At 42.6% G+C, this 27,221-nt stretch overlaps 1 protein-coding gene across 1 annotated transcript; it reads left to right on the forward strand.

The window, feature by feature from the left end:
• Nucleotides 1–214: 214 nt before the first annotated feature.
• Nucleotides 215–25,561, forward strand: LOC135189882 (desmoglein-1-like). The gene is made up of 16 exons (XM_064170643.1): nucleotides 215–272; nucleotides 6,785–6,820; nucleotides 7,187–7,315; nucleotides 8,503–8,658; nucleotides 8,805–8,952; nucleotides 10,176–10,339; nucleotides 10,964–11,098; nucleotides 11,761–11,946; nucleotides 12,420–12,679; nucleotides 13,779–13,921; nucleotides 14,058–14,273; nucleotides 15,604–16,140; nucleotides 18,502–18,650; nucleotides 19,214–19,274; nucleotides 21,443–21,651; nucleotides 23,062–25,561. Exons 1-16 carry the CDS (start codon nucleotides 225–227, stop codon nucleotides 24,031–24,033), a joined length of 3,549 nt encoding a protein of 1,182 aa, XP_064026713.1. The 5' UTR covers nucleotides 215–224; the 3' UTR covers nucleotides 24,034–25,561.
• The last annotated feature ends 1,660 nt before the right edge of the window (nucleotides 25,562–27,221 follow it).

A 27,221-nucleotide genomic window follows, 5' to 3' on the forward strand; every position in this document is an offset into this window, starting at 1 on the left:
TTCAGGTGAGACCAGCCCAGGATTTTGGGGTGGGGAAAGACACTCTGTTATACAGCATCTTCAGTGCTTCCCTCAGAGGGAGGCAGAGACACCTGGAAGGGCTGAGTATAAGGACATCTACCGAGTGTCTTTTTAAATAGACACCAGAGCTGGGAGGGGGAGGGGAAAAGGAACAGGCTTGTAACCATAACTCAGTTGGACTTGTATCCCAGAAGTCAGATGCCATGGATTGGCTCCCTCACCGAACGGCTGCTTTCCTGTTGCTTTTGTTGGTAAGTCAGACTTTAAAACGCTATTTGTAAACTCTGGGGGTATGCCACTCTAGTCTTCCTCAGCAGACCACTGCATTTTACAGTGTAAACTAGCACCCCACCCCCCCCCCAAAAAAAAAGGCATCGTGCAGAATTTACTGCCAAAAGCCAAAGCTGTGCTTGGTTTAAGCTGAACTTCCCGAAACTATATACAAGTAGTCTATTTTCCCCCTAGATCTCTATATAAATGATTTGATCTTCCATTACATGCTGGCAAATGTTCCTTTGGATTTTGGCTCCCTGCAGACTGTTGGTGTTCAGTATGTGACTTTCTACATTTAATGCTTGAATGGTGAATGTTTTCTGTGGTGACTATTTAAGGAGGTGTTGTTATTAATGAAAGTAGTACTATAAAGACCTTAATAATTTGACTGGGTAGAATTGGTTCTATGTCTATTTTTTTTTATCACTTGAGAGAATATGAAGAGCAAAACCTTTGTCTAAGCTGATGAGCAAGAGCTGACTAAATTCTGCAGCTGTATTCAAGAGAAAATATGACATTTAGTGACACCTTAGCTGAGTGAAAGCCGAAAGTTGGCCAATTATTACAGAGAATTCCTGTCCTGTAGAGCCTTAGTTTGTGAGCCGCCATGTGCTTGCTGAGCAAGTGAACTCATGATGAAAGTGCTGCTCTTTGGGTTTGTTTTTCTCACTGTAAAAGGAAAGTTGTGGTTAAGGTCAAGCGATATAGCTGTAGAATGATTTCATCAAGGGATAGAAACACCCCCAAAAAAGACTTAAAAGAATTGTCTAGGCTTTTCTGCTGCTGCAGTCTGATTTTAGATGGATTATTTTCACTCATCTCTGCTGCTTTTCTGAAATCAGGTAGAGGTTTAAAGCCCTGCAGATGGAAAAGAGTTGTAGTTGTAGTTTTATCCTGTGGATTTCACCTAATTTTACATTTTACACAACGTATTGGGAAGCTTAACTCTTTGTTAACTTCTCCTCGTTGGCCCCTCTAGACATGTTATCATCAGGGGAACAGTGCTTGTTGTTACAAAATATCCAATCCTAAGACTTACTTTCAAAAGACTATCCATTAATGCTGGGTGACAGCTCTGCAGCCAGCAAAGCAGAAGCAGGCAGCCCAGGACAGCTGCTGAGCAAACAGTGACACAACTTGGCAAAAGCCAGTTGGGGCTTGGATGAGTTTCTGCTTGTTTAGCGCAGCACAGAGGTCTCAGAGCTTGGCAGGCTGCACATCACACCAGCACCTCGGAACCTTCAGGCAGCATCAGTGGCTGTTTTCCTCAGTTACCTGCTGATGCATGCTCCTGATGTGCTGCAGTTTGAAACCAAAACGTTGACTGCACCAAGACATGTCCATTCAAAAGTAATTTTACTGCTGTGTCGTCTCTTGGCCCCTCTGGAGCCATTTCCATTAGTTCATTATGTTCTCGTTGTAGTCCTGGTGGATGCAGGATATGTGTTGGGTCAAGAAAAAAGAGCATTTGTGAAAGCTACCATTCTGGTTGGATGGCTATCAAATATTTCAGCTGTTACTACCCAGAGGATAGAGTTGTTGTTGTTGTTATTCTTATGCATAGCAGCCTACATGGTGTCCTGTGCAGCTAAACAGCATGTTCCAGCCCTTTGTAGAAAGCTGATGGACAAACTGCAGAGATTAAATAAGCTCTAAATGATGTATCTGATGTCTTCTGTTCTGAGAATCAGCCTTGGTGTTCAGCTTGATCAGTCTTTCCTGAGAACCACCTGTCTGAACGGTGCGTCGAGGTTGCTGTACTGCTAATAGCTGTCCCAAATACAACAGCTGTGCAGTCATACCTTGTGTGACTGCAGTCAGACATGATTGTAATACACTTTCTAAAAAGAAATGAAAGAAACAAAAACTTTCCAGCCCTGAAACTAATCATTTCCTACACTCATTTCACCACTGGTGGGACTGATTCTGCAACCCTTGCTCACCTGACTTCAGAGGCGTTATTCTCATGAGTAAGGGAGTTCTCTCTCTGGTGCTTGCACAGACACGTTTCATGGAAATAACCTGTTTGGTCAGGTATGACTCTTCTCCTGCCAGCTATCATGTGACACCTAAGAGTTGTAAATTCACCACATCTCTTACATGCACTTTTGTCTGGCTGCATTTTCCCATGTGTTATCTATGCTACTCTCTTTTTTTTTTCCACTTGGTAGGCTACGGTTACCCCTCCTACTCCTAACCTGGTTGCACACAAAAATATTAAGGGGCCAAATCCTCTCATAGCATATGCATGTGAGACATCTGCTAGGATGGGGCCAGGAAGCTGCAGGCTCTTCTGCCAAAGAATTTTCTTGTAGAAAGAAAAACCAAAGCAAATCTGTATCCAGGAACTCTTGCCTATGATGAGGTTCTTCAGTCTGCAGTTCTACATTCCTAAGTAAAACTGGCCCCTCAGTAAATATGTATTTGCAGCTGGAGCACTCCAGATATGAGTTCAGGTTTTATTGAGGAGATTTCTGGAGGAGACTTAGCATGACTAATTGGAAAACTCGAATTTGAATGATAATGGCATACACCCTGCACTGACATTGCTTTTCCTTTCATTTTTCTAATGGCGAAGCTCAGTTACTGGATGGAAGTTCATTATCTCTGTGTGACTCAGCAGAACGGAAGCAATCCCAGTGGAAACTTCCCCAAAGTGGAGAGTTCTTTGAATAAAATAATTCCAACTCTGGGATAGATTTTTCTGGACCATTGTCATACTCCTACTGAATGGGTTCTCCATCCTGGGTGCAATACAGAACGTTCATGTCAGATGCAAACACAGCAAGTGATAGAGGCATCTGAGTTCTGCAGAGTAAGGCAATGAGATGTCAGAAGAATCAGCTTGAAAACTCTTCCCCTTTAAGCTGGAAGAATATTGTTTGCTGACCTACAAAATGAGAATTATAGATAAAAACACCTTTCTGGTTTGACTTAAGATCAAATGGCTTCTAGCTTCAAATAGGAGGGGTTTGTCTTGTGTTCGAGCTCTGCTTCTCATGATTCATACTCATTGATATATCATTTTTAAAGGAGATGCAGGATGAGTAAAGGGAAGGGTTAGTGATTTCAACCCTTTACTAGTCAGAGCTTTGGCTGCGTAACAAAGACCTTAAAGTCCCAAAATGCTGACACAACCAGAGCCACCATGGCACTCCGATGACTAACATAATGTGTGAGTTCTCAGCACTCCTCCCAGCCAGGCCAGGAACAATTCCGCTGTTGACTTCAAAGAGAGAGAAGCAGATCCAATATGAATAATGCTGGGAAGATGTTCAAGGTGTGTTCAGTCATTTAGATTCGAGTAGGTGGAGGAGGGAGGATTCCATAATTGCATATAATATTGCTTGGCACTCAATTAATGATTAGTTAATTCTTGTTTGTAAATCGCTTTGAAGGTGCAGAGACCCATACACATCCTATGGGCCTCATTCTATTCCCAGTTACATCAGAATATACCCAGAATAACTTCAGTGTGACTCTAAGGTGTGATTTTGGACACGAAGTTCAGGCTCTGTACCACTGCAATAAGAGACAAGCCTTCAGACAGGTCACTGCACAAATGACGTTCACCTTAAACACATTTCCTGCCTCCACCTCTCCCAACCCACACCAGAAAGCTTGTGCAAGAAGCCTCCTGCTGCTCTGCAGAGTTTCCATGTTCTCACTGTCTCAGACACTAACAGGACAGCAAATCCTGGCATCATTCTGACCAGCTTGCCTGCCCCACAGTGCTTAGGACACACCACACGTGTTCCAGTGTGGTTCCTACTGCTGTAATTATCGTTAAGCAGTAAATGGATAGAAAGTTCTGGATTTGGATAATAGTTTAGAAGGGAATTTTGTTCACTACCTGTTAGTTAGCTGCTAGGAGTCAGTACTTTGTGCTGGGAATAGCAGTAGGATAAAAGAGGTTGTTAGAAGTAGACAACTGCTGGTGATAGTGGAGAACCTCTGCCCCTGGAGCAAGCTGGACAGATATCACTCCACAATTGCTGAGGTTTAGCTGAGGAATGAGACAACTTTGTGTGGTGTCTGCCTGCTCTCCTTCCATAGCAGTAGCTGAGAGAGACATTCCAAGTGGTGATAGCAAGTTCTTTGGATCAGCCTCTTCAAATAATACCACAGACTCTACTAAGGATTCTGGATACAAACCCAGCAAGACTTCTTTCAAGAACCTGCATTACCTAGCATGAGACAGATGTGAAAATACAGAGCCTAAACTTAGAGTCCCCTGCATTACCCATGAACGAGTTCCTGACATTCCCATCATTGGTGCTCACTCCAGTGTGCAATGTATATTCTTCACCGCTTCAGAACAGAACTCCCTATAGGATGAAATCAAGTGCTTTATGGATATTCATGTCCTTTAAGGACAGATTTCTTTACAGCATGAGACTTACTTCAGAATACTCATGACAGCTTTGCAGTCAGCCCTGCTGAGTATGAGGGTGATGTGGCTGGATGTGGGAAGGGAGCTCCGCTTGTTAAATGGCAGAATAGGCCACAGGAAGCAGACAGCAGACAAGATTCACTAGCATTGCTTTGGGAGGTGTAAACCAGCACTTTTCTGGGTCAAGACAATTGCTTGCATGCCAGAATAGATTTCAGCCCAGGGGTGGAGTGGATTTCACTGTACTTACCAAAGTAGGTTCTCCTCTGCCCGTGAGATGAGTTGATAAGAGACACTGAATCAGTGCTATTTCTGGTGGACTTCAGGTTCTCTGGTGTGGGTGCAATGAGCCCCCTCTGCTCTCCTGTGTTTCCCCAGGCTCCAAAGGGTGTTACAAAAGGACAAGTCTGAACTCCCACTGGGGTGAAACAACCTCACAGTTTAAAAGGAAACTGATACTGTCCCCTCTTTGAGAAGAGTAATGGCTGCAATGAGTTTGAATCCATCTGAAGATCTAAATATTACCAAGACACAGACTCAGATTAAAAGATGTATTGATGTTTTTAGCCCAAGATGAACATACCATAATGATTTTCCTGCAGAGTACCTTTCTTAACCAATTATGTCAACAGCTTGCTTAAAGAAACAAGAAAATCCATTCCTTACCCCATGAATAATCCAATAAATATTAAGGTACATACACACCAGATGGGAAAATCCACAGCCTAAATTTCTCATTCAAAAACAGATTAGGACAGCCACTATGTTCCAAGGTCCTGGGGAGTGTTCTGGGCAAGATCAGAACACTGGAGACATTGCCTTGTAAAATGACAGATGGTGGACCTCTTACAGCATGCTGGTAGATGGGGAATAGAGGAAAGAGAGAGGAAGGAGAATGAAGCTGTTGTTCATTAATCTGTGGCATGTAAGTTGGTTTAATATGAAGTATTTGGGAGCAAATTCTGTGCTCATCTTCCAGCCTTGACAGAACAATACAATAGATTTGAAGAGAGGGAAGTCCCACGAGGTAAAGCTACCACAGATAGTAAGATTGTCACAGGTTTTATCCAAGTGTAACTGACATCAAATCTACCAGATAAGACATGCCAGCCAAAAAGAGTTATGGTACTGAAAAATTAGAAGGAGAGTGGAAAATTGGTAGCTGCAGCTGTTAGCAACATTTGGTGAGAGATGAGAAACCCTGCAACACATTTTGAGTCACTTGGCTGCTTTGTTTTTCCTAATGATGAAAGAAGCAAGCATCCAGCCCTGCAAATCTCATATCCTTCATCTTTTTTTGTCCAGAGGCAGGCTTAAATCCAAAAGAGTTGCTCTGAAAAGGTACATTCACCAAGCGAACTTCACTTTGACAGCTTATTAAGGAACAAGATTAACCATTTTAAATTGTGCTAATCGAGAACTTGAGGAGTTTGTATTGGTTTAACTTTAAGCTGTTTGCATGTTGCAGCTGATCCAGCCACCTTTATTTACTGATTGCACAGTTAGATGTCAGGTGAAAGCCCACTGCACTGCCTGGTGACCTTTCTGTCTTACATCTCTTCAGTCCTCACTGGGAAGTTTCAAGATACCATTTTCATTATTTTTGGTTCAACTCCATAGCTAAATAATCCAGCTCTGCTGTGGGCCTTCTAAATAAACAGAAGTGAAACCTGAAAAAAGCCTTTAGAATTTAGAAATGCTCCTTTTCTGGATTCTTTGACATACCTCTTAATAATAATTCTTGCACTTCTCTTGTTAGCTGAGGTGTTGCAATCTATAAAGCTGTGAAAGCTGCATTTTGGTGTAGGTATAACTTGACATCTGCTGTGGCACATCCATTCGAACTCACAGTTCTGCCTTGAAAGACAGAATTCATTCTGAAGGTGCTAACTGTCAAGGAATTCAAGTGATGGATGTAATGGGGGAAAAAATGCACTAAGTAATTTCTGGAAATCCTGTAGCCATTACCTAAATGAGTGACTGCAGGAGACTTGAAAGCTGGTACTGCTCCAATCCTGCAGCACAGCAATGCATAGCAACTGGGCTTTGCTAACTGGATTTTACCCTGCTGATCTTCTTACTGTTCTTGCTTTGCAGGTGCTCTTGGATTTCAGCAGAGGATTTCATGTAGAGGTAATATATATTTCTTCAGAAACCAATTTTCTGGTCAAATTAAATGTAATCAATGCAAAAAAAAAAAACAAACCACCATTTGGAAAATACCAAAGCAAGACATTTCTGAATTTGAAGATTGAAAACATATTTAAATATTAAATAGTTGCAGGTAATAACCTGCTCACCCTCTCAGGAGAAGTTCTGAACCTAAGTGTGTATCTCAAAAACAGCAGCAGCATGTACAGCCTTAGAGTCTGGGGCTCGTAGACACCTAAAACCCCACATGATCTCTTTACTCCTTGCTGCTGTGAATTCTAAATGTCTGTATGAATCTAGAATGGGTTGAAGTCTCTGGTCATATGATACTGAAACTCTCTGTCACAGGTAAAAGAGTGGAATGAAAATGGCACAGCAAGATGGAAAACTTTCAGAAGACAAAAACGTGAATGGATCAAATTTGCTGCAGCTTGTAGAGAAGGAGAAGATAACTCTAAGAGGAATCCAATTGCCAGAGTAAGTAGAAAGTAAAACAAGTGCTCAGTGACAAGGAAGTGTTTCCAAAGCCAGACTGATAAAAACAAAGTGATTTGAAAGTATGTTTGCTGAGAGTAGTCAAAGCAAGGAATAGAATAAAGGAAAGATGAGGCAACATTTCCAGCTCTGCTGAGAGTCTGATGAGGTGAACCCACATGGCTGTGAGAAGTGATCAAAGGCTTCCAAGAACATTGCTGTCAGTCTGTTTCCTGAACACCTCCAACCACAGTCTCTTCCTATGCAGCGTGTGTACTAGATTGCAATAGTTTTCTTCTCTCTCCCACCCTGAGAAACCCCTGAGCAAATGTTCAAAGATAGTGCCTCACTTCTGTAGGGAACAGAGTGAAGAGGTCTTCCTGTTCTCTCATCATAGAATCATAGAATCAACCAGGTTGGAAGAGACCTCCAAGATCATCCAGTCCAACCTATCCCTCAGCCCTAGCCAGTCAACTAGACCATGGCACTAAGTGCCTCATTCAGTCTTTTCTTGAAGAAGAGGCCAACCCCCACCTGGCTACAACCTCCCTTCAGGTAATTGTAGACAGCAATGAGGTCACCCCTGAGCCTCCTCTTCTCCAGGCTAAACAACCCCAGCTCCCTCAGCCTCTCCTCATAGGGTTTGTGTACCAGACCTCTCACCAGCTTTGTTGCCCTTCTCTGGACACCTTCCAGCACCTCAACATCTCTCTTGAACTGAGGGGCCCAGAACTGGACACAGCACTCAAGGTGTGGCCTGACCAGTGCTGAGTACAGGGGAAGAATAACCTCCCTTGTCCTACTGGCCACACTGTTCCTGATGCAGGCCAGGATGCCATTGACTCTCTTGGCCACCTGGGCACACTGCTGGCTCATCTTCAGCCTACCATCTATCATGATTGTGCCCTTAACGAAGTCCAGCCACAGTGTGAGGTCAAGCCACAATGCTTGGGAGATTGTCTCTCCACCTCCCTGCCAGAAGATTTTAGAGAGATAGAAAGCCTTATGCAGCACCTAAAGTGAGGCTGTTTTGTAGAGAGCCTTCTACTGATTCTGGCCACTGAACCTTGAGATAAGTGGTTGAGAAACTGAAATGACAGAGAAATTGTTACAGGAACTAATAATAAGGAAAAAAGCCCTGCAGGTGTCCTCAGTAAACTGGCATCAATTCCTCCCGTGTCTCATTGCAGATCCGATCAGATTGTGAAGAAAACAACCCAATCACATACAGCATCTCTGGAGTTGGAATTGATCGTGCCCCCTATGGAATATTTGTGGTTAACCCAAGAACAGGAGAAATTAATATAACATCCATAGTGGACAGAGAAATAACCCCAGTGTTTGTTGTAAGTACTCTCCTTCTCCTTTCACCTTTATAACGACAGACCCAGGGTGGGGCAGAGAGAGCAGAAGGAGACAAATTCATTTGTTTCAGAGTGTCACTTTGCTTGCTTCACTTCTGGTTTTAAAGTGAGCCTATCTCTTTATCTAGATCCGTTGCTTCGCTAAACACTCCCTGACGGGTGTAGATATGGAACCACCTCTTGAACTTCGAGTCAGAGTTCTGGATATAAATGACAACCCTCCTATATTTGCACAAACTGTGTTTACAGGATCCATTGAAGAAAACAGCATGGACAGTAAGTAATTATGGTGTTCCTATTACAGTACAGTTGGTGAAGCTCCCAGAATACAGCTAATATAGACCTGGGGTGCTCATTCTACTTTTTCTCAGGCAATGACACATATTGGGCAGGGCTACTGCAGAAGAAGGAGCAGCAGATGCTTCTCCAAGTGCTATTTGAGCTGAGACCCCAGCTCATTGCCTAAAATCAAACAGTGATGCTTCCTTCCTCCTTTCCTCCCACACATAGATGTTAAATGTTCCAGTTTCTAACCATACCATCATGCAAATTCTTTCAGATATGAACGTTTAAAATAAGTCCATTAATTCCCTCTCATTAAAGAAAATCAACATTACATCTGCACTTATTTTACTCTTCCTTGTACACTTCCTTTGAGGGTATATGAAATATCACTTATTTTTTTTCCCAGGGAGCCATGTCTACACATTTCTTGAACACCTCCAGGGATGGTCACTCCACCACCTCCCTGGGCAGCCTGTTCCAATCCCTGACCACTTCTGGAGGAAAATTTTTTTTTCCTAATACCCAACCTAAAACTTCCCTGGCACAATATGAGGTCATTTCCTCTTGCTCTAACACTTGGTATTAGAGAGAAGAGACCAACCCCTACCTGGCTACAGCCTCTTTTCAGAGAGCTGTACAGAGTGAGAGATCTCTCCTCAGCCTCAGCTTCTGCAGTCTAAAGCACCCCAGTTCCCTCATGCTTCTCACCAGATCTGCTCTTCACCAGCTTTGTTGTCTTTCTCTGGACCCACCCCAACACCTCAATGTCTTTCTTGGAGTATGGGACCCAAAATTCAACCCAATATTCAAGATGCAGCCTCACCAGTGCTGAGTAAACGGGCACAATTACTTCCCTGCTCCTGCTGGCCACACTATTAGCACTGATTTTTCTGATTCCCAGAAATGGTCATTAAAAACTGTATAGATCTTCTCCAGGAATATCTACAGGCTCAGTACCAGCTGATTTTGTGTAGTTTCTATGGTGACTTCAAAAAGTTCAGTGTAAAATCTCTGTTGCTCCATCTGACCTTCAGTAGCATTAGCATTCAATTGGAATCCACACTACACAACTGAACCTCTTTATTCTAAATGTCAATGAATTGATAATGTTTATACATTAAGTATTAGCACTGCCTTGATGTTGAGTTGTTTGCAGGAACAAAACAGATTTTCTGACTGTTTTTATTATTGTTATTATTTTCTTTCATTCTTAGACACACTGGTGATGAAAATAATTGCAACAGATGCAGATGAACCTAATCACTTGAATTCTAAGATTGCCTTCAAGATAGAAAGTCAGGAACCTTCAGGTCCACCCATGTTCATTATGAATAAATATACTGGAGAGCTCCATCTTGCAAATTATCTTGACAGAGAGGTAATATTTCAATTTCCAAAGTTAAATAACATGGTTTGGTGGTGGATATCTGTTATGAGATAAGGAAAAGGGGGGGAAAAAGAAAAAGGAAGAGGAGAAACAGAAAAAAAAGAAAAGCAGGAAGAGGGGAAAGGGAAAAGGAAAAGGAAAAGGAAGATAATGAGAATGATAATGAGAAAGAGAAAGAGGAAAAGGGAGAAAAAAAGAGAAAAAAAAAAATTTTAAAAAGAAAAAGAAGAAAAAGAGACAGAAAAAAAAGAAAAAGAAAGAAATAGAAAAAGAAGGGGGGAAAGAAGAAAAAGGAAGGGGGGAAGAAAAAGAAGGAAAGAAAAAAAAAGAACAAAAAAAAAGAAAAGAACACAAAAAAGAAAAATTAAAAAAAAAGAAAATAAAAAAGGAAAATTAAAAGGAAAAGGGAAAAAGGAAATGGGAAGGGGAAAAGGAAAAGGAAAAGGAAAAGCTGATGTGGTTTATACAAAATAAGAAATGCATTTTTTCCCATGTTACAATAAAATGTCCAAGACAAATTTGTGCATTAGGAAACAGTAGCAAGACCTGAACATTTGCAGTGTTTAAGAGGTACAGGTGGTCCTTCTAACACACTCATTTCTCTTTCTGTGACAGCAACACAGCAGTTACACTCTTGTTGTGAAGGCATCAGACCGGGACGGAGCTGCAGATGGAATATCATCCCTTTGTAGCTGCAACGTTAAAGTGATTGATGTCAATGACAACTTCCCCACTCTTGCTCAAAGCTCTGTAAGTTTATAATGATAAAAGAAGCATCATTGTTTCAAAACCCTCTTCAAAACCACAGCTGATGACAGAGCTCTTACCAACCCATAAATTCTTTTCCCATTGGAATGGTCCACTGGATAACCAGCATTGCTTCATAGAACCATAGAATCAACCAGGTTGGAAGAGATCTCCAAGATCATCCACTCCAACATTTCACCCAGCCCTAGCCAATCAACAAGACCATGGCACTAAGTGCCTCATCTAGGCTTTTTTTTTAACTCACAAAGTGAGCTCAAAATCCAATCCATCACTTACACACCAATTCTTAAATACACACAAAGATCATTTTCACATTCAAAGAAGTTAGTCCTGACACCGAGTGAAAGAAATCATTCAGGTGACCAGATCCACAACAGAGCCAGATTCCACAGATTAACCCAATCTTTGCATCATCTTTTTTAATACAGAAAGCACAAATCCATTTCATCTAAGTTGCCCCTACAAACACTGGAGGGTGTACAGATGTGCAGCCAGGATCGCAGTCTACCCAAAACACAAGGGGTTTATGACGTTGGGAGGGACTGTGGGTAGAGCATCCCTCAAAAGGATCTCTGCAGTCAGCTGTGTTTTCCTCACATTAAATGTTTTAGTGTTTGCTAAGAGGCATTTCTCTCTCCTTCCAGTTTTCAGCAAGCATTTCAGAAAACTCCCTCAGCTCAGAACTGCTCCGAATACAAGCTCTGGATGCTGATGAAGAGCTTTCAGACAACTGGTTAGCAGAGTTTTTCTTTATATCTGGTAATGAAGATAACTGCTTTGAAATTGTTACAGATCGAGCTACAAATCAAGGAATCCTTAGAGTAATTAAGGTATGCATTATTGTGATTCATCTGTTGAAATAATCACCTTAAAATAGTTTTAATGAATTGCTAACAAAGCTAAATGAGCAGTAAAAGCACTGTCACTCAACCACTTGAAACAGAAAAGGAAAAGTACATAGTATTAAAGGAACTTTTATTATTATCCACTTCATAGAGTCACAGATACATAGAATGGGTTGGGTTGGGAGGGACCTTACAGATCATTTAGTTGCAACTCCCCGCCATGGGAAGGGACACCTTCCACTAGACCAGGATGCTCAAAGCCCTGTCCAGCTTGGCTTTGCATACCTCCAGGGAAAGGGCTTTCATGACCTCCCTGAGCAACCTGTTCCAGTGTCTCACCACCCTAACTGTAAAGAAATTCTTCCTAATCTCCACTCTAAATGTACCCTCCTCAAGCTTCAGCCCATTTGTCCTCACCCTATCACAACAAGCCCTGCTCTCTGTGATTTATCTTTTAGGAACTGAATTATGAACATCTCCAAACTCACTCCCTGATGATTGGTGTCAGGAATGTAGCTGCCTTTCACCACTCTGTCGCACAAGACTACCGAATCTCTGGAACACCTCTCATAATAGAAGTGAAAAATGTGATGGAACCACCAAGATTTAATCCATCCTCAGTTGTGTTCACCATCTCAGAAAGCACAAGAGCAAATTACGTTGTGGGAACATACACAGCCTTCGATGAGGACAGTGGGACCACTGCAACCAATGTTGTGTAAGCTCTGCTCAGTTTCACTCCCTGGGTGGAATCATAGAATCAGTCAGGGTTGGAAGGGACCACAAGGAGCAGCCAGTTCCAAACCCTCTGCCATGGCCAGGGACACCCTACCCTAGAGCAGGCTGCCCACAGCCTCAGCCAGCCTGGCCTTAAACACCTCCAGGGATGGGGCCTCAACCACCTCCCTGGGCAGCAAATTCCACACTCTCACCACTCTCATGCTGAAGAACTTCCTCCTCACATCCAGTCTGAAGTGATTCTGGTGGAATGATTCTTTTAACTGAGGTTTCAGTGGGATGAGGAATAGATATTTTAAGGGGGGCTTTAAAGATAGCCTTTAGAAGGTTAACAGATTAGCAATAGAAGAGTATATTCTTCACTGCCTGCTTTTGTTTGCTGACCTTTCCTTCTTTGTGCATAGACAAAAGAGCTATTTTTCTAACAGGCTGCAACATCAACAAATTAGAACAGGGTTTTTTTTAATAACCTAACCCAAAAATATTTTTTTCCTTGAAATGTTTGCTACAAATGAGGAATCTGCTAACACCTCCAAAAGAAAACCCCCCAAAATGAGCAATATTATATCAGAAGTCACTACCAGCTCATTCTGTAGCTGTCTTAATAAAGTAATAATTATTTGAGGTTTGGGTTTTTTTGTACTGAAATTCATGATAATTAATGGGACCATGATGCTTTTACTAATCTATTTAGATATAAATGCATCAAATTTACAAAGGTTTGAAAAGTTTTCATAAACCAGAGAACTATGTCAGCAAATACAACTCTAGAATGTTACAGAAAGAGCTGTGGATTCAAACACTGATATCAACAGAGTTCTAGTAAAAGTATACAAGGTACAGAAAGATTTTACTTAAGAATGTGATATCCCTTTCAGAATATTATAGACCTCTACACACTTACTTTATCCATGATAATTTTGCTGGTCTACATCTTCTGAGGTCTGCAGATGAATTTCACTTGGACAGAGTAGGACCTAGTGCAACCTAAAGGAAAACATTCCAAAGTGACAAACATAATTTGCAAAGTGAATGTATTAAGAACATAATGCTGAGTCATTTTACTTTCCTAAACACAGGTATAGCATAGGACGTGATCCAGGTGCCTGGTTCAGGATCAATCAAAACACAGGTGAAATCACTTTGAACAAAGTCGTTGACTGGGAATCAGTCTATGTGGTCAATGGGCAGTACAGAGCAGAGGTCCTGGCTATCACCAAAGGTGAGAAAAGAGATGAAGCTATCTGCAACAAAGCTCTCTCCCTCAATATTTATCCCTGTTCCTTATATTTCCACCTGAACTGTGTTATTTATAACATCAACTATCTCTTCTGACTACAAATCCCTTCTTCTTCCAGGAGCTCCTCGCTATACTGCTACAGGCACCATTGTGCTTTCAATACAAGACAATGACAACTGCCCACGTATTAACACCGAGCTAAGGAAAGTCTGTATGCATTCCCCATCAGTGGTTATTACAGCAAAGGGTACAGACACTCAGTCGTATGCTCTCCCCTTCACATTCAGCATACATGGTGAACCTCAAACTACATGGATTATCAGATCACTAAATGGTAAATTAAGCCACATTTTATAACAAAATAGACCATAGTAAGAAGCTCTCATCTGGGATACTTTAACCTGTTAAGAAGCAACAAACAGGTTTTAGATCCATTATACCATTACTTAAATGTGATTTTATGCTCGTGTGGGTCCTTACAGGAAGACTGGAGAGGGACTTTTCATAAGGGTGTCCAGCACTAGGATGAGGGGGAATGATTTTAAGCTGAGGGAGAGCAGGGTTAGACTGGATCTTAGGAAGACTTTCTTCAGTACAAGGGTGGTGAGACTTGGGAAGAGGTTGCCCAGGGGGATTGTAGATTTGTAGATGCCTCCCCTCCAGGGTTGTTCAAAGGCCAGGCTGGATGAGGCTTTGAGCAGCTGAGTCTAGTTGAGAGGTGTTCTTGCGCATGGCATGAAGGTTGGAGTAGATGATCTGTCAGGTCACTTCCAACCTAAGCCATTCTATGATTCTGTAAATCCAAGAAGTTGCTTTGGATTTGTATATAGATATATATGTGTGTATATACATATATATATGTATAATGTCTAAACACATTAGGGTTAGAATCAGAATTATCTCATGTGCTTTATCTAGTTATCACCTTCTATGAGAAGCTAAAAAGAGGTTGTGGATGCCCCCTCCCTAGAGGTGTTCAAGGCCAGGTTGAACCAGGCCTTGAACAACCTGGTCTAGTTGAAGGTGTCCCTGACAATGCCAGGGAGTTGGACCTAGATGACCTTCAAGGTCTCTTCCAGCCCAAACCATTCTGTGAATGTATGAATTTGAAACCAGGGCAGCAGAACTGTCCTTTACTTGAGTATAGCTATGGTAAGCATCCTTATGGGTCTAAACCTAATGAGGGAAATCAAAAGGAAACACAGAAGCATAAAACTTGCAATTTTCACCTTCAGCACTGGGAAAACTAAAATTAGGAAAAGCAACAGAAGAAAGATATTAAAAAAAAAAAAAGCAGCTGAAAGACATTTGACCTTTTTATACTTCTCAAGTTAAAAAGTGATCTAGGTCAGGTTTTCCAAAAGAAAAAGCCTGCATAGATGAATTGCAGGAGTTCCTCCTTGGAAGAAGTGCTGTAGGCATGTAAGTAACTGAAGAACTTAGCATGGGAATAGAATCAGAGACTCATGCAATGTCTGAGGTTGGAAGAGACCTTCACAGGTCATGTAGTCCAACTGCCTTACAGTCAGCTGGGCACCCTCCACTGGATCAGGTTGCCCAGAGCTCTGTGGAGCCTGGAAGTTAGTCCTCATTTTGTTCTATGTAAAGTTCTGTACAGCATTTGTCTAAATCTCTTTTTTTTTTTCCTTTTCTTCTCCCTAAAGCTTCCTCTGCAGAATTAGTGAACCAGAACATGGACTTTTACATCTATAGGATCTATGTCAATGTCAGAGATAGCCAAGGCCGACGCTGCAGGAAGCCATACATCATCCCTGTGCAAGCCTGTCAGTGTGACAGTCGCAATTACTGCACCAGTGGGGCCACCAGAATCATTATCATTGGTGGCAGAGGCAGCGGTAGCGGCAGTGGTGGTGGCGGTGCTGGTGGTGGTGCTACAGGGAATGAGGGTGGTACTGGTGGGGGTGGTGCTGGTGGGGGTGGTGCTGGTGGGGGTGGTATTGAAGGGGGCCAGCAAGGTGGAGTAGACACAGAGCCAGGAGGAGGTGGTGAGTACAGACCTGCAGAAGACACCACAGACTCGCAGGGTTACACCGATGGATACGGTGACGGTGGCGAAGGATACACTGCAGCCACTGACTATGGGTACGGAGATGGAAGTTACGGCAGAGGTCTGGAATCTGCTACCACACTTAGCGGCTCTGCCATTGGCCTGATGTTCCTCGGTGGATTAATATTCGTTTGTAAGTATCAAGTTAGGAAAACAACTTCCTTCCCTTTTATAGAAGGAGGCTTTCAAAAATCCTTCTAAGACCAGGTCACTTTTCTAGCTGGTTTTTAACCTGTTGGCTGCCATAGGCCGTTTGACAAAGGGAGAAATGTCTTTTAAATCAAAAGGATTGATAGCTCCTTTCTATTCTACATGTTTATATACCTGCTTCGTTTAGAAATAACTGTTGCCTTCCTAAGACTTAGAGTGCTGTTTCCCTCAGCTGCTTGCTATCCCCTTCTCAGACCGTCAGACTGGGTGAAATTGTTTAGTAGAAGATTCAGAAGACAGGAGGTGTCCCTGTCGCTCACAACTCACACTTTGCAATTCATACTTCTTTTACTTTCCTAGGAGTGATAGACAAGTATCAGCTCCAAGCTGGGTAGGAGAAGATGTAAAGAATAGAATAATAGAATCATAGAATCAAGCAGGTTGGAAGAGACCTCCAAGATCATCCAGTCCAACCTATCCACCAGCCTTATCCAGTCAACTAGACCATGGCACCAAGTGCCTCATCCAGGCTTTGCTTGAAGACCTCCAGGGACAGTGCCTCCACCACCTCCCTGGGCAGCCCATTCCAATGGCCTTTGAACTCAAAGCCCGATTTCAGTAGTTGAATCATAAATATAATCATCTTACATGTTGAACCTTTTCCTTATTGCATCTATTAAAACCACGTAGTTATTTGTGGGAACAGGATCAAAACAGATTACTTAGTCATATGTCCTGGTATCTGTGAAGAAATAGGAATTTCAGAAGTGAGAATGCCTCAAGTTAGATTTTATGCAAGCAATTGCTTCTCAGGCCACCACAGTCAGATGTGGTCATCTTTATTTCATGGCCTGGACCTAAAATTTCCCAGTGCAGAAATAGTGACTACAAAACCAGAGGAAACAGATTTTTCACATGATTTTTTGGTTTCTTTGGGGTTTTGAACTTTGATGGGTAGGAAACAAACACAACATTTTGGAACTGCAAAAGGCTGGGTTTTTTTTGTGGTTGCCAGGTGGTTAATGTTACAGGACAGATCAGCTTTCTGCTTTTGGCAGTCTCCTCTCCTGGAGTAAATATGTCTTTAGCTGCACAGTGTGAGGTAGCACTTTGCACACTTCACCCTTTACCCTTTTCTCTTTGGTTCCTTTTGATGATAAACTGAGAGGCTGAGATGCTCTGCGTAGTCTGGTATAGACAACTTCCTCTCTCCACTCCCTCTGCAGTGACAGGAGGTTGCTAACTTGGCCACCTAAGTTAAAGACCCAAAGACAGGCAGAACAAATATTGCAGTGCCTTTCTAAACTGTGCAGTGTTTTCAGTGTTGGTGTTTAAGGCATTCAGCAACTTCCAACACCAAGCTTCTGAAACAACTCAGGACAATACAGCACCTTGGGAAACCTGACTCACTCTATGCCATCCTTTGTTAAAACTGGGGTTTGGGGATTGCTACAATTCTAAGCCTTACACATATGTGATGTGAAAACTGCAACTAGGGCCTTAGCCACTGTAGGCAGACAGATCTTTCTCCACTGATCCTCATATGCCTGTTATTGCTAATGTGTCTTTCTTTCCAATTACAATATCTGAAGAGACAAATGCATGCTTACATGCTGAGAACGATTATCACTGAATGCTGCATGTAGCAAGACTGGTTCTGTTGGTTTAATTTTCCTATGCAACTTACATTCATTCAGCTGAGATAGATCAAAGTCTGTTCCCAGGTGCATAGGCATAAATTTGGAGTTGAAGCCCTACTCCACCCCCACTTTGCTGTAACCAAAGGTACAAATTATTCTGAATTTCCAGAGACATGCATTTCCAGAAGCAGCTAAGGATTCTGAAAGCCAGGCTTGCAGGCTGCTTGCTTTGAACGTTTTTGTAGAATCATACAATCAGACATGGTTGGAAGGGACTACAAGGATCAGCCAGTTCCAACCCCCCTGCCATGGACAGGGACACCCTAACCTAGAGCAGGCTGCCCACAGCCTCATCCAGCCTGGCCTTAAACACCTCCAGGGATGGAGCCTCAACCATCTCCCTGGGCAACCCATTCCGGGCTCTCACCACTCTCATGCTGAACAACTTCCTCCTCACGTCCAGTCTGAACCTACCCATCTCCAGCTTTGCTCCATTCCCCCTAGTCCTGTCACTCCCTGATATCCTAAAAAGTCCCTCCCCACCTTTTTGTAGGCCCCCTTCAGATACTGAAAGGCCACAATAAGGTTACATTTTTGAAGACAACTATTCAAAAGTTCTTGAGCATCTGCCCTTTGAGAAAAGCAGCTATTCCTGTGAGACAAAGATGTCCTAAATCCCTGTTTCCTGTTTATTTCCTGTTCAGTGATTCCAATTTTGATGTCAATGAGCGACTGTTGTGGCTGTGGACCTGGTGCTGCAGGTGGAGTTGGAACTGGATTTGAACCAGTACCTGAGTGCACAGAAGGAGCAATTCATCCATGGGGAATAGAAGGTGCACAGCCTGAAGACAGGGTCAGTACATCCCATATTTCTAAAACCCACAGCAGCTCATATCTGCAGAAATACTGCATTTGACTAGAAGCAGGCAAGTGATTATAGCATTGTCACCTTCTGCTAGAAGCCTGGCATTGCCAAGTCCCCAGGCAGGTATGAAAGGTGATTCTTAGCATCTGCAGATGGAGTTTGTGGACTTTAAGCTGTGCTCAGTTAGCTAAACCCAGATGAAATACTAACTAGCAAGTGTTTTTCAGTGCAAAGTAGGACAAGGCAACACAAGCCATCTTCTCTTCTCTTCTCTTCTCTTCTCTTCTCTTCTCTTCTCTTCTCTTCTCTTCTCTTCTCTTCTCTTCTCCTCTCCTCTCCTCTCCTCTCCTCTCCTCTCCTTTCTCCTTTCTCCTTTCTCCTTTCTCCTTTCTCCTTTCTCCTTTCTCCTTTCTCCTTTCTCCTTTCTCCTTTCCTTTCCTCTTTTTTAAATGGAGATGGTAATCAATAGCTATCATTAGCAATTTAGTCTGCTCACTCCTTATATGATTTAATAAAGTCATAATTCAAAGTATCAAAATGTTGTTTTTCAGGATGTCTCACACATTCTTGCCCCAACAACAGCTGCAGGAGGTGAATTTGGTGAACCTTCTGGTAAGTAGGTCCTAACATTTTTGATGTGCACCCTCATAAAGCTATCTTACAGAACTTTGTGTCTTCTGATTCAAGGAGCACTTTGGTTTCTCAGCTACAACCCAACTTCTCTAGTTCTCCATCTCCAGATATTCAACGCAATGCCAGTAGGACTAACAGTATGAGTAAAGGATCTGAGGTTTAAGCCTTTGAGCAGATTCATTTCTGCAAACTACATTTATTTTCAAATAGCTGCCAAGGCTTTCAAATGTCAGGCAGATTTTCTATCATTCCAGCTCAGGAATGGAGGCTCTTTTCAAGACACCAGTTTTAGTAGAAATCAGTCATGAGGCCAGAAGAAAGAAGTTTTCTTTTACAACACAGCACTGACAGGTTTAGTTCTTTCTAATTTCCAGGCTCTTCCTCCTGTAAGGGAGAAGAAGACCTATCAAGCAGTCAGTTAATTTCTGACCATTCATGCACCAGCCTAAACTGAAAGCTGGTGCATAGCACAATAAATCTATGCTTCTGAGATAAGGTTCCCCCAGGGAATTCCATGGCCATAGAGAATAAATCACACTCTGCAGCACCACTTTCTCTTTCCCCTCATTCCTTACCCCACAACAGGAAAGAAAGATGCTGGCACAGATCCATTTTCACTATCTTCTACCAGGAAGAAATGTCACTCTGCAAGGCAACTTCTGTTGTGACTTGATTATTCAAAAACGTTCTCATCCTTAAGGTAAAATCAAAAGAGAACATTTTTAGGGCATAAATATGAATTAAGAGTCTACATTCTCAGGGAAGTTCTGCTGCCATGACAACTGAAAACTTTAAGACTTTAGACACATGTGATTCACTTTATTTCCACTGTTCAGCACTGCTGTGGTGAGAGCCTTTGGTTCACATTCTTTAAAGTACGCTTAACAAGATTAAATGAAACAAACAACATAATTTAGCCTATGTTCTTTAATGCAATCATGGCCAAGATTGCTGTATGCAATTGGTTTGTTACATTGCACGCCAATAGTTAACACCACTCAGTCTTTGTTATGATACATGAGAAAAAAAATATCTGAATATTAAATCCCTTAAGTATGACTTTGTAATTTATTTTCACTCTGCATTCTGAACACTGCTGGTTACTACGATTCGTTGTTGCTCTCTCAAATCCTCCTTAACAGTCCAACAACTAGAAAAAGTGAAAGGAGTTACAAAGCCTTTTCTTTCAGAAGAAAGTGAGCATAAATATGCTCACCAAAGTGAGCATAAATATACATTTCTGTACACTCCTAATTCAAATTTCAAGACATCACACATGTACACCAGACAGAAGAATCTCTCCAGCCAACTGCACAAGTAAATCCCTGATTTTCTAAAGTCCATACACACATGCAGCCTAGCCTCAGGAGTAAAGTCAAGATCAGAGAGTCATAGAATCATAGAATCACAGAAGCACAGAAGCACAGAATCATAGAAGCATAGAATCATGGAATCACAGAAGCATAGAATCACAGAGTCATAGAAGCACAGAATCATAGAAGCATAGAATCATAGAATCACAGAAGCACAGCATCACAGAATCACAGTCATAGAAGCACAGAATCATAGAAGCATAGAATCATAGAATCACAGCACAGCATCACAGAATCACAGTCATAGAAGCAGAGAATCATAGAATCACAGAATCACACAATCATAGAAGCATAGAATCACAAAGTCATAGAAGCACAGAATCATAGAAGCATAGACTCACAGAAGCAGAGAATCACAGAATCATAGAAGCAGAGAATCACAGAAGCAGAGAATCACAGAAGCACGGAGTCACAGAATCACAGAAGCACGGAATCACAGAAGCACAGAATCACAGAAGCACAGAATCTTAGAATCATAGGATTGTTTTGATTAGAAAAAACCTCAAAGATCCATGACTCCAACCATCAACCTAAGACCACCATGGCCACTAAACCGCGTCCCAGACTGCCATATCCACACATCATTGTGTGCTAATATGGACTTCATTTTTATTGCAGCTTCGTTGTTTGGCAGACGTGCATGGATCTCTGACTCAATCTGGTCCTAAATATCTTTAGGATCTCGGTACTGTTTGTAAGAAAATCCCAAGTAAATTTGTGCAGAGCAAAGGCAAGATAACTTTTCCTTTTATTCTTTTGTTTGTTTGTTTTCAGACATCTATACAAACACATATGGAGGAGGAGGAGTAGTAGCTTCTGGTGTTGAAGAAACTACAGGGGTCGGCTATGGCACTGGTACTGGTTACGGAACAGCTGGAGGAATTTCTGGGACCGGGGAAGTAAAAGGGTCAGTTGGAGGAACAATAAAAGAGTATCGAGAAGGAGGAGTGAACATGGCCTTCCTAGACAACTACTTCTCTGAGGTAATTACTAGATCTTCTTTGCATTACATCTGTAAGCCTACTGATAGAGCCTCCTCCCCAAGTTACAGGGTGGAAATCCAAAATAAGCCCACTCAAATTGAATCTTCTCTGCTATGGCTGACGTAAAAACAAAACTGACCATTGCAGTAGGGAAAACTACAAGATGAGTAGTACTGCTCTGGGGCTTCTGGCATGGAGTTGATCACTCAACAGCCTTTTCATAAAAGTGATGGACATTGCAGTGAGCAGTTAAATTATTCCAGCTTCACAAACAACCACCAAACTTATATATTTGCCACCTTTTTCAGTGTATAAATATAGCAACTTGGTGAAATTGCTGCCACCTATTTCCCCTACTGCTTACTTAATGAACTGGCTTTAACCCTCTTCCCTCCTTATTTCTGTTGCTATTTCTGTTCCCCAAAAAAGGCTTCTGAACTGCAAGTGACACAAATATGCACCTTTGCAATTGGTAAGATAACATCTGGCCTTCATGTATGGGATGAAAATGTCATGCTATGGAGTTCAGATGGTTAATGGATTAATGGGTCCATTTTCATTGTTAGCATGGAGCGTGGCACAAATGCTGTAACTGCACATGCCAGCAAAACACCAATTAACAGCTAAGGATTGCTGTGTTTCAAAATCTAAGCAAGATTCAGTAGAGGAGAGAAGAAAGAAGTCTTGTCCTGAACAAGAACTTCTCTGAGATCACCAAACCTGGGAGCACTGCATATTAACTCTCTGCCAGCCACAGCCTCCCACAGATTACCTCTCTTACTGACCACTTCAACCTCCAAATGCTCACCCACTTCCCTTCCATCCTTACCTTCTTCCTCCAACACCAGCCCTCACTCACTTTAAATTCTTCTATTTACTGCCTCTTCCCTCTGTACTGACCACTTCACCATTCCCACAGCCAGTGCAAATGAGTGATCTCTGTCCTGCTCAAAAATGCATTTCCATCTGTGCTCACCAAGCTTTCCTTGCTGTGGCCAACCCTCCATCCCACCCCCTCTGTCCTGGCTCTCCACTCCTCCCCTCACCATGCGGCTTCTCTCCTCTTTCTACTGCTCCATCCAGATACAGCTGCCCAAATAGTACATTCTTTTCCCCTCCCTTTCAGCCTCTTCCTTCACCCCCCAGTCAGACCCACCAACGACACACCACATTAGAGATGCCAAATGTTTGCAAAAACAAGATTACAATGTCAGTGAGACCTGAATAAAACTCATTTCAAGGTCACAGAACTGTTGATGATATAATCTGTCCACTTAATGTCCTGTTTTTCAAGTCAGCTGGGCCTGACTGTGGTTTGGGAAAGCCTTACTATGTTTTGAGTCTTTGTGGTTAAAAACCTGATGACAAATCACTCTGCTCTCCTTTTATTTCTGGCTTTGCAAACTCCAGAAAGCATTTGTGTATGCAGATGAAGATGAAGGCAGACCAGCAAATGACTGCCTGTTAATATACGATCACGAAGGAATCGGTACCCCTGTTGGCTCTGTGGGTTGCTGCAGCTTCATCGGAGAAGACACAGACGAAACGTATTTGGATACCTTGGGACCAAAATTTAAGACCCTAGCAGAGATCTGTCTGGGCAAAGAGATCGAACCTTTCCCTGATGTCAATCCACCCTGGCCAGGCATTAACCTCAGCTTTCCCAACCCTGAAAGTGATCTAAACCTCCCGCCACCTGGAACCACAATCGTTGTCAACGGAGGCGCGCCTATGCCTCCCCCGGTCGGCACCACGACGGTGGTCACGGAAAACACCTACACGTCTGGGGCAACCATCCAGCCCCCAAGGCCAATGCCAGATCCTCTGCTGCACGGCAACATGACGGTGACTGAGACCTACACCTCTGGCTCCTCTGGTCTTTGCGTTGACCCTCTGCGTGCATCCAACGTTGTTGTGACAGAAAGAGTTGTTGGTCCTGCGTCTGCTTCTGAGCTGCGCGGCATGCTGGATATCCCTGACCTCACGGACGGCTCCAACGTCATCGTCACAGAGAGGGTGATCGCACCCAACTCCCGGCTCCCAGCCTCCCTCAGCATTCCTGATTTGGTAGATGGGTCGAATGTGGTGGTGACAGAAAGGGTGTTCAGGCCTGCCTCCGGCATGCCAGGCAGCTTAATAAATATTCCCTCGGAGCTATCGAACGCCCACAACGTAGTGGTCACCGAGAGGGTAATGTCAGGGTCTGGGATGAGCAGCCTCGGGGGGACAAGCCTGGGTGGTGCAAATCTAGGGGGCCTGAGCAGCACCGGGCAGATGCTCAGCGCCGACTGTCACCTCGGCCAGGCAATGGGCACTGCATCCCCTGGCACCTCCCGGAGAAGAGTGACAAAGTACAGCACCGTGCAGTACTCCAGTCAGTAAGGGCTCTGCCGCAGCCCTTCCTGCTGAAGCCACCGTTCACACCACCGCTCGTTAGCTGCCACCCGCCAGGAATATTGTTCTTATTTATAACTAGGAAATAGCGCTCAGCTTTCAGGGGTTCCTAACTCGGATGGATGAGGATCCCCGAAGGGTGCCTCGTTTCAAGGCCAAACACAGGACATTGTCAGTGAAGGGAAAGACGAAGTCAACTTTAAATTTGTTTCCTTCTCTCCACCTAGCACCAAAAGTGTCCAAACAGATGCTTATGTTTTGGGGGAGAGATCTGATTGCCGAGCGGAGCAGTGGGAAGGGATCCTTGTGTGCATACAGTAGCAGTCTGAATTGATGTCACATCAAAACGTCTTCAAATCCTGTACTGCTGAGTGATCTTGCACAATCAGCAGGCTTGGGTTAACAGCCCCTCACTGACAAGACAGGAAAAGAATGTAATTAATAATTAGTCAGCTCGAGACTAAATAAGCACTTTCAAAGGCATCACTTTGCATGTAAATCGAGGAGCGCTAAAAAATGGCACTTTCAATCATTTCTCCCATCTCCAACAGTTACAAATAATAATCATAGAAACACAATACGTTTTCACTGCTTTCTGAAGTTTTCAGTGCTACAGACACTCTGCCACAGTCTGCCATGCTCTTACTGTCATGATGAGGAGCATGACCAGCAATGTGCTGCAGTCAGCACTGCCACGTTGACACTGTCACCCAGGACAATGTTGGCTTCATCTTTTCTCCATTATTTTCACAGCTTTACCTAAATCTCAAAGGACTTCTGTGCCAACCAAGAGCATTTAGTCGGATTTTTGTGCCAAACTATGATTACTATTTAAAAGTCCAACATCAGGTTATATAAAGAGGGCTGTAAGCTCTCCTTTCTGATACTGACAAGCAGTAGCACAGAATCATAGGCTGGTAGGAGTTGGAAGAGACCTCTGGAGATCATCTAGTCCGATCCTCCTGCTAATGCAGGCACTCCAAGATCAGGTTGCACAGGAATGTGTCTGGGCAGGTTTTGAAAGTCTGCAGAGAAGGAGACTCCACAATCACTCTGGGCAGCCTGTTCCAGTGCTCCATTATCCTAAAAGTAAAGAAGTTTCTCCATAAGTTCAAGTGAAACCTTCTGTGTTCTAGTGTGTAAATAAAGTTTTAGAAGCTCTGTGATGTGGGGAGACATTAGCAACAATTCCATCGCTGACACTGGTAACTGAAGCCCTTCATGAAAAGAAAAATAAACCACTTGGGAGCAGTATAAATTTGCTAATAAGCACAATGGAGAATTGTTATTTTCATATGTCAATGTACTTTGCATTGATATTTTGAAAGTTTATTTGAATGTGTTCATGGAAAAAAAAAGTCTCTACGATTCTATAACCTTAATTAAATCTGGCTTTTATTTTCCCACAAAAACAGCTCTGATGGACTCTGTTATTCTAATACTACCTTAACATGGCTTAGAATAAGGTCTGAAGGAGCAAAGTATTCAGATGGAGTATCTGTCTCGTTTAATTTCTGTATCATATGTATAGTAACCATAGTGTACACATCACTTCAGTGTAAATATGACAGAGTTATACAAAGGGACTAGTTTTTTTTTGCTGGAGCACCATATCAGTAGGTTTCCCTTCAGTTTTACCTCTTCAGCTTTAATGGATAGGTTAGTGGAAAGTTTAAGAGTTGTCTGTGAACCTCCCACTCTAGAAAACAGAAAAGAATCTCTCAGTTGTACATCCAGATTAATTTATCTCAGAAGAACTGGAGGGGGATTTGCTGAGTCTGATATCACAAAAAGGCCTATTTTAAAAGATGCTTTCAAAAAGGTGACCAAATCAACTGTACCAAAGACCACCCACAGTGCCCTCTGAGTCAATGCTGCTGCCATTAACACCAGCAATCCCCAGCAGTCACCACCAAATCCAAGGCTGCCCCAAGAAAGAGTCCCTTCTGTGGCTTCAAATTCTTTCCTGAAGCAACTGAGTGTGCTAAATGCTCTCCCCACAACATCTGAAGTATTGCTATTTTTAGTTCACCCTGTAGCCTTGCTTATCTTCAGCACCACTACAACTGCATCAACTTCTGTGGGATTAGTCTCCCCTGGACATTACGTACCAACTGTAGGTATGTTTTCTGCACATGTCTCTTAAAGAAGCAAACCAGGTGCTAATATCCAAAGCTGTATCATTTTATGTCTGGGGAATTGGAGCTGAAATTCCCCCAAAGGCTGACAAGCTTCCTTTCATTTTGCTAACCACCTATTGACATAGGGAAAAAAGGCAAATAGTTGAGGTATGGACATTTGGAAATCCTATGTGGTACAACCAAAGCTCACTAGAGATATATATTTTAATGTAAAAAAAAAACCCAAAATAATGAAGTTCTCTGTAAATATTTCCATAATCACCTTATGCAACTCAGAATTATCTTCCTTAATTGTACTTGAGAGTAATAAAGTTAGTCTCTGGGAGCACACGTTGAATTCTTTGTGACCCTCTTGAACAGGAATGCTGTGTGAAGTATGAGTGCCTGAACTACCTATGGTCCCTTGAATGCCTAGAAATAGAAAGGGGAAGAAATAATAGAGAGGAAATGTTGTGTTTTTTTTCAAAGTAGAGGTTTTGGTTATTGTGGTGGTTGTCTACTTCTAGCACAACTTTTTACCAGCACATTATTTATCATGATTTCTTGAAACGGTTCTAGAACCTTTAATATTGGTTTCTGACACCAAACAGCAATCATATTATCCCTGAGAGCACTTCAAGTGTGTGATGGTTTGGTGTTATCCGCCCCTCCACTCTTGTGAAAATCATTCAGACTAGACCCAGCTGAGCTGGAAATTAGAATGAAGATTTGTATGTACAGCTTAAACACGAGCAGGTATTTACAATCTATACAGCTGTATACAGAAATAGACAAGTTAAAAAGGTAATCCAGAAACAAAATACCCCTCTCAGAAACCAGAGTCCCCAGGAGAGGCTCCCAACCACCCTTCCACCTTCTTTCCACACCTCTATCTTATCCCAGACTTTGCCTTACGTTCAAGGTGAGTTTGGAGAATCAGCCAGAGGGGTTAGAAGGCAGATGGATTAGTCACATGGATTAGTCACACAGACAGCAGTATAGAGAAGAGAGGCAGCCAAAGACAGAGAGCAACTCTGTTATCTCTGTGTTCTTGTT

The sequence above is a fragment of the Pogoniulus pusillus genome, chromosome 34 (assembly GCF_015220805.1).
Source record: "Pogoniulus pusillus isolate bPogPus1 chromosome 34, bPogPus1.pri, whole genome shotgun sequence".
Taxonomy (NCBI): domain Eukaryota; kingdom Metazoa; phylum Chordata; class Aves; order Piciformes; family Lybiidae; genus Pogoniulus; species Pogoniulus pusillus.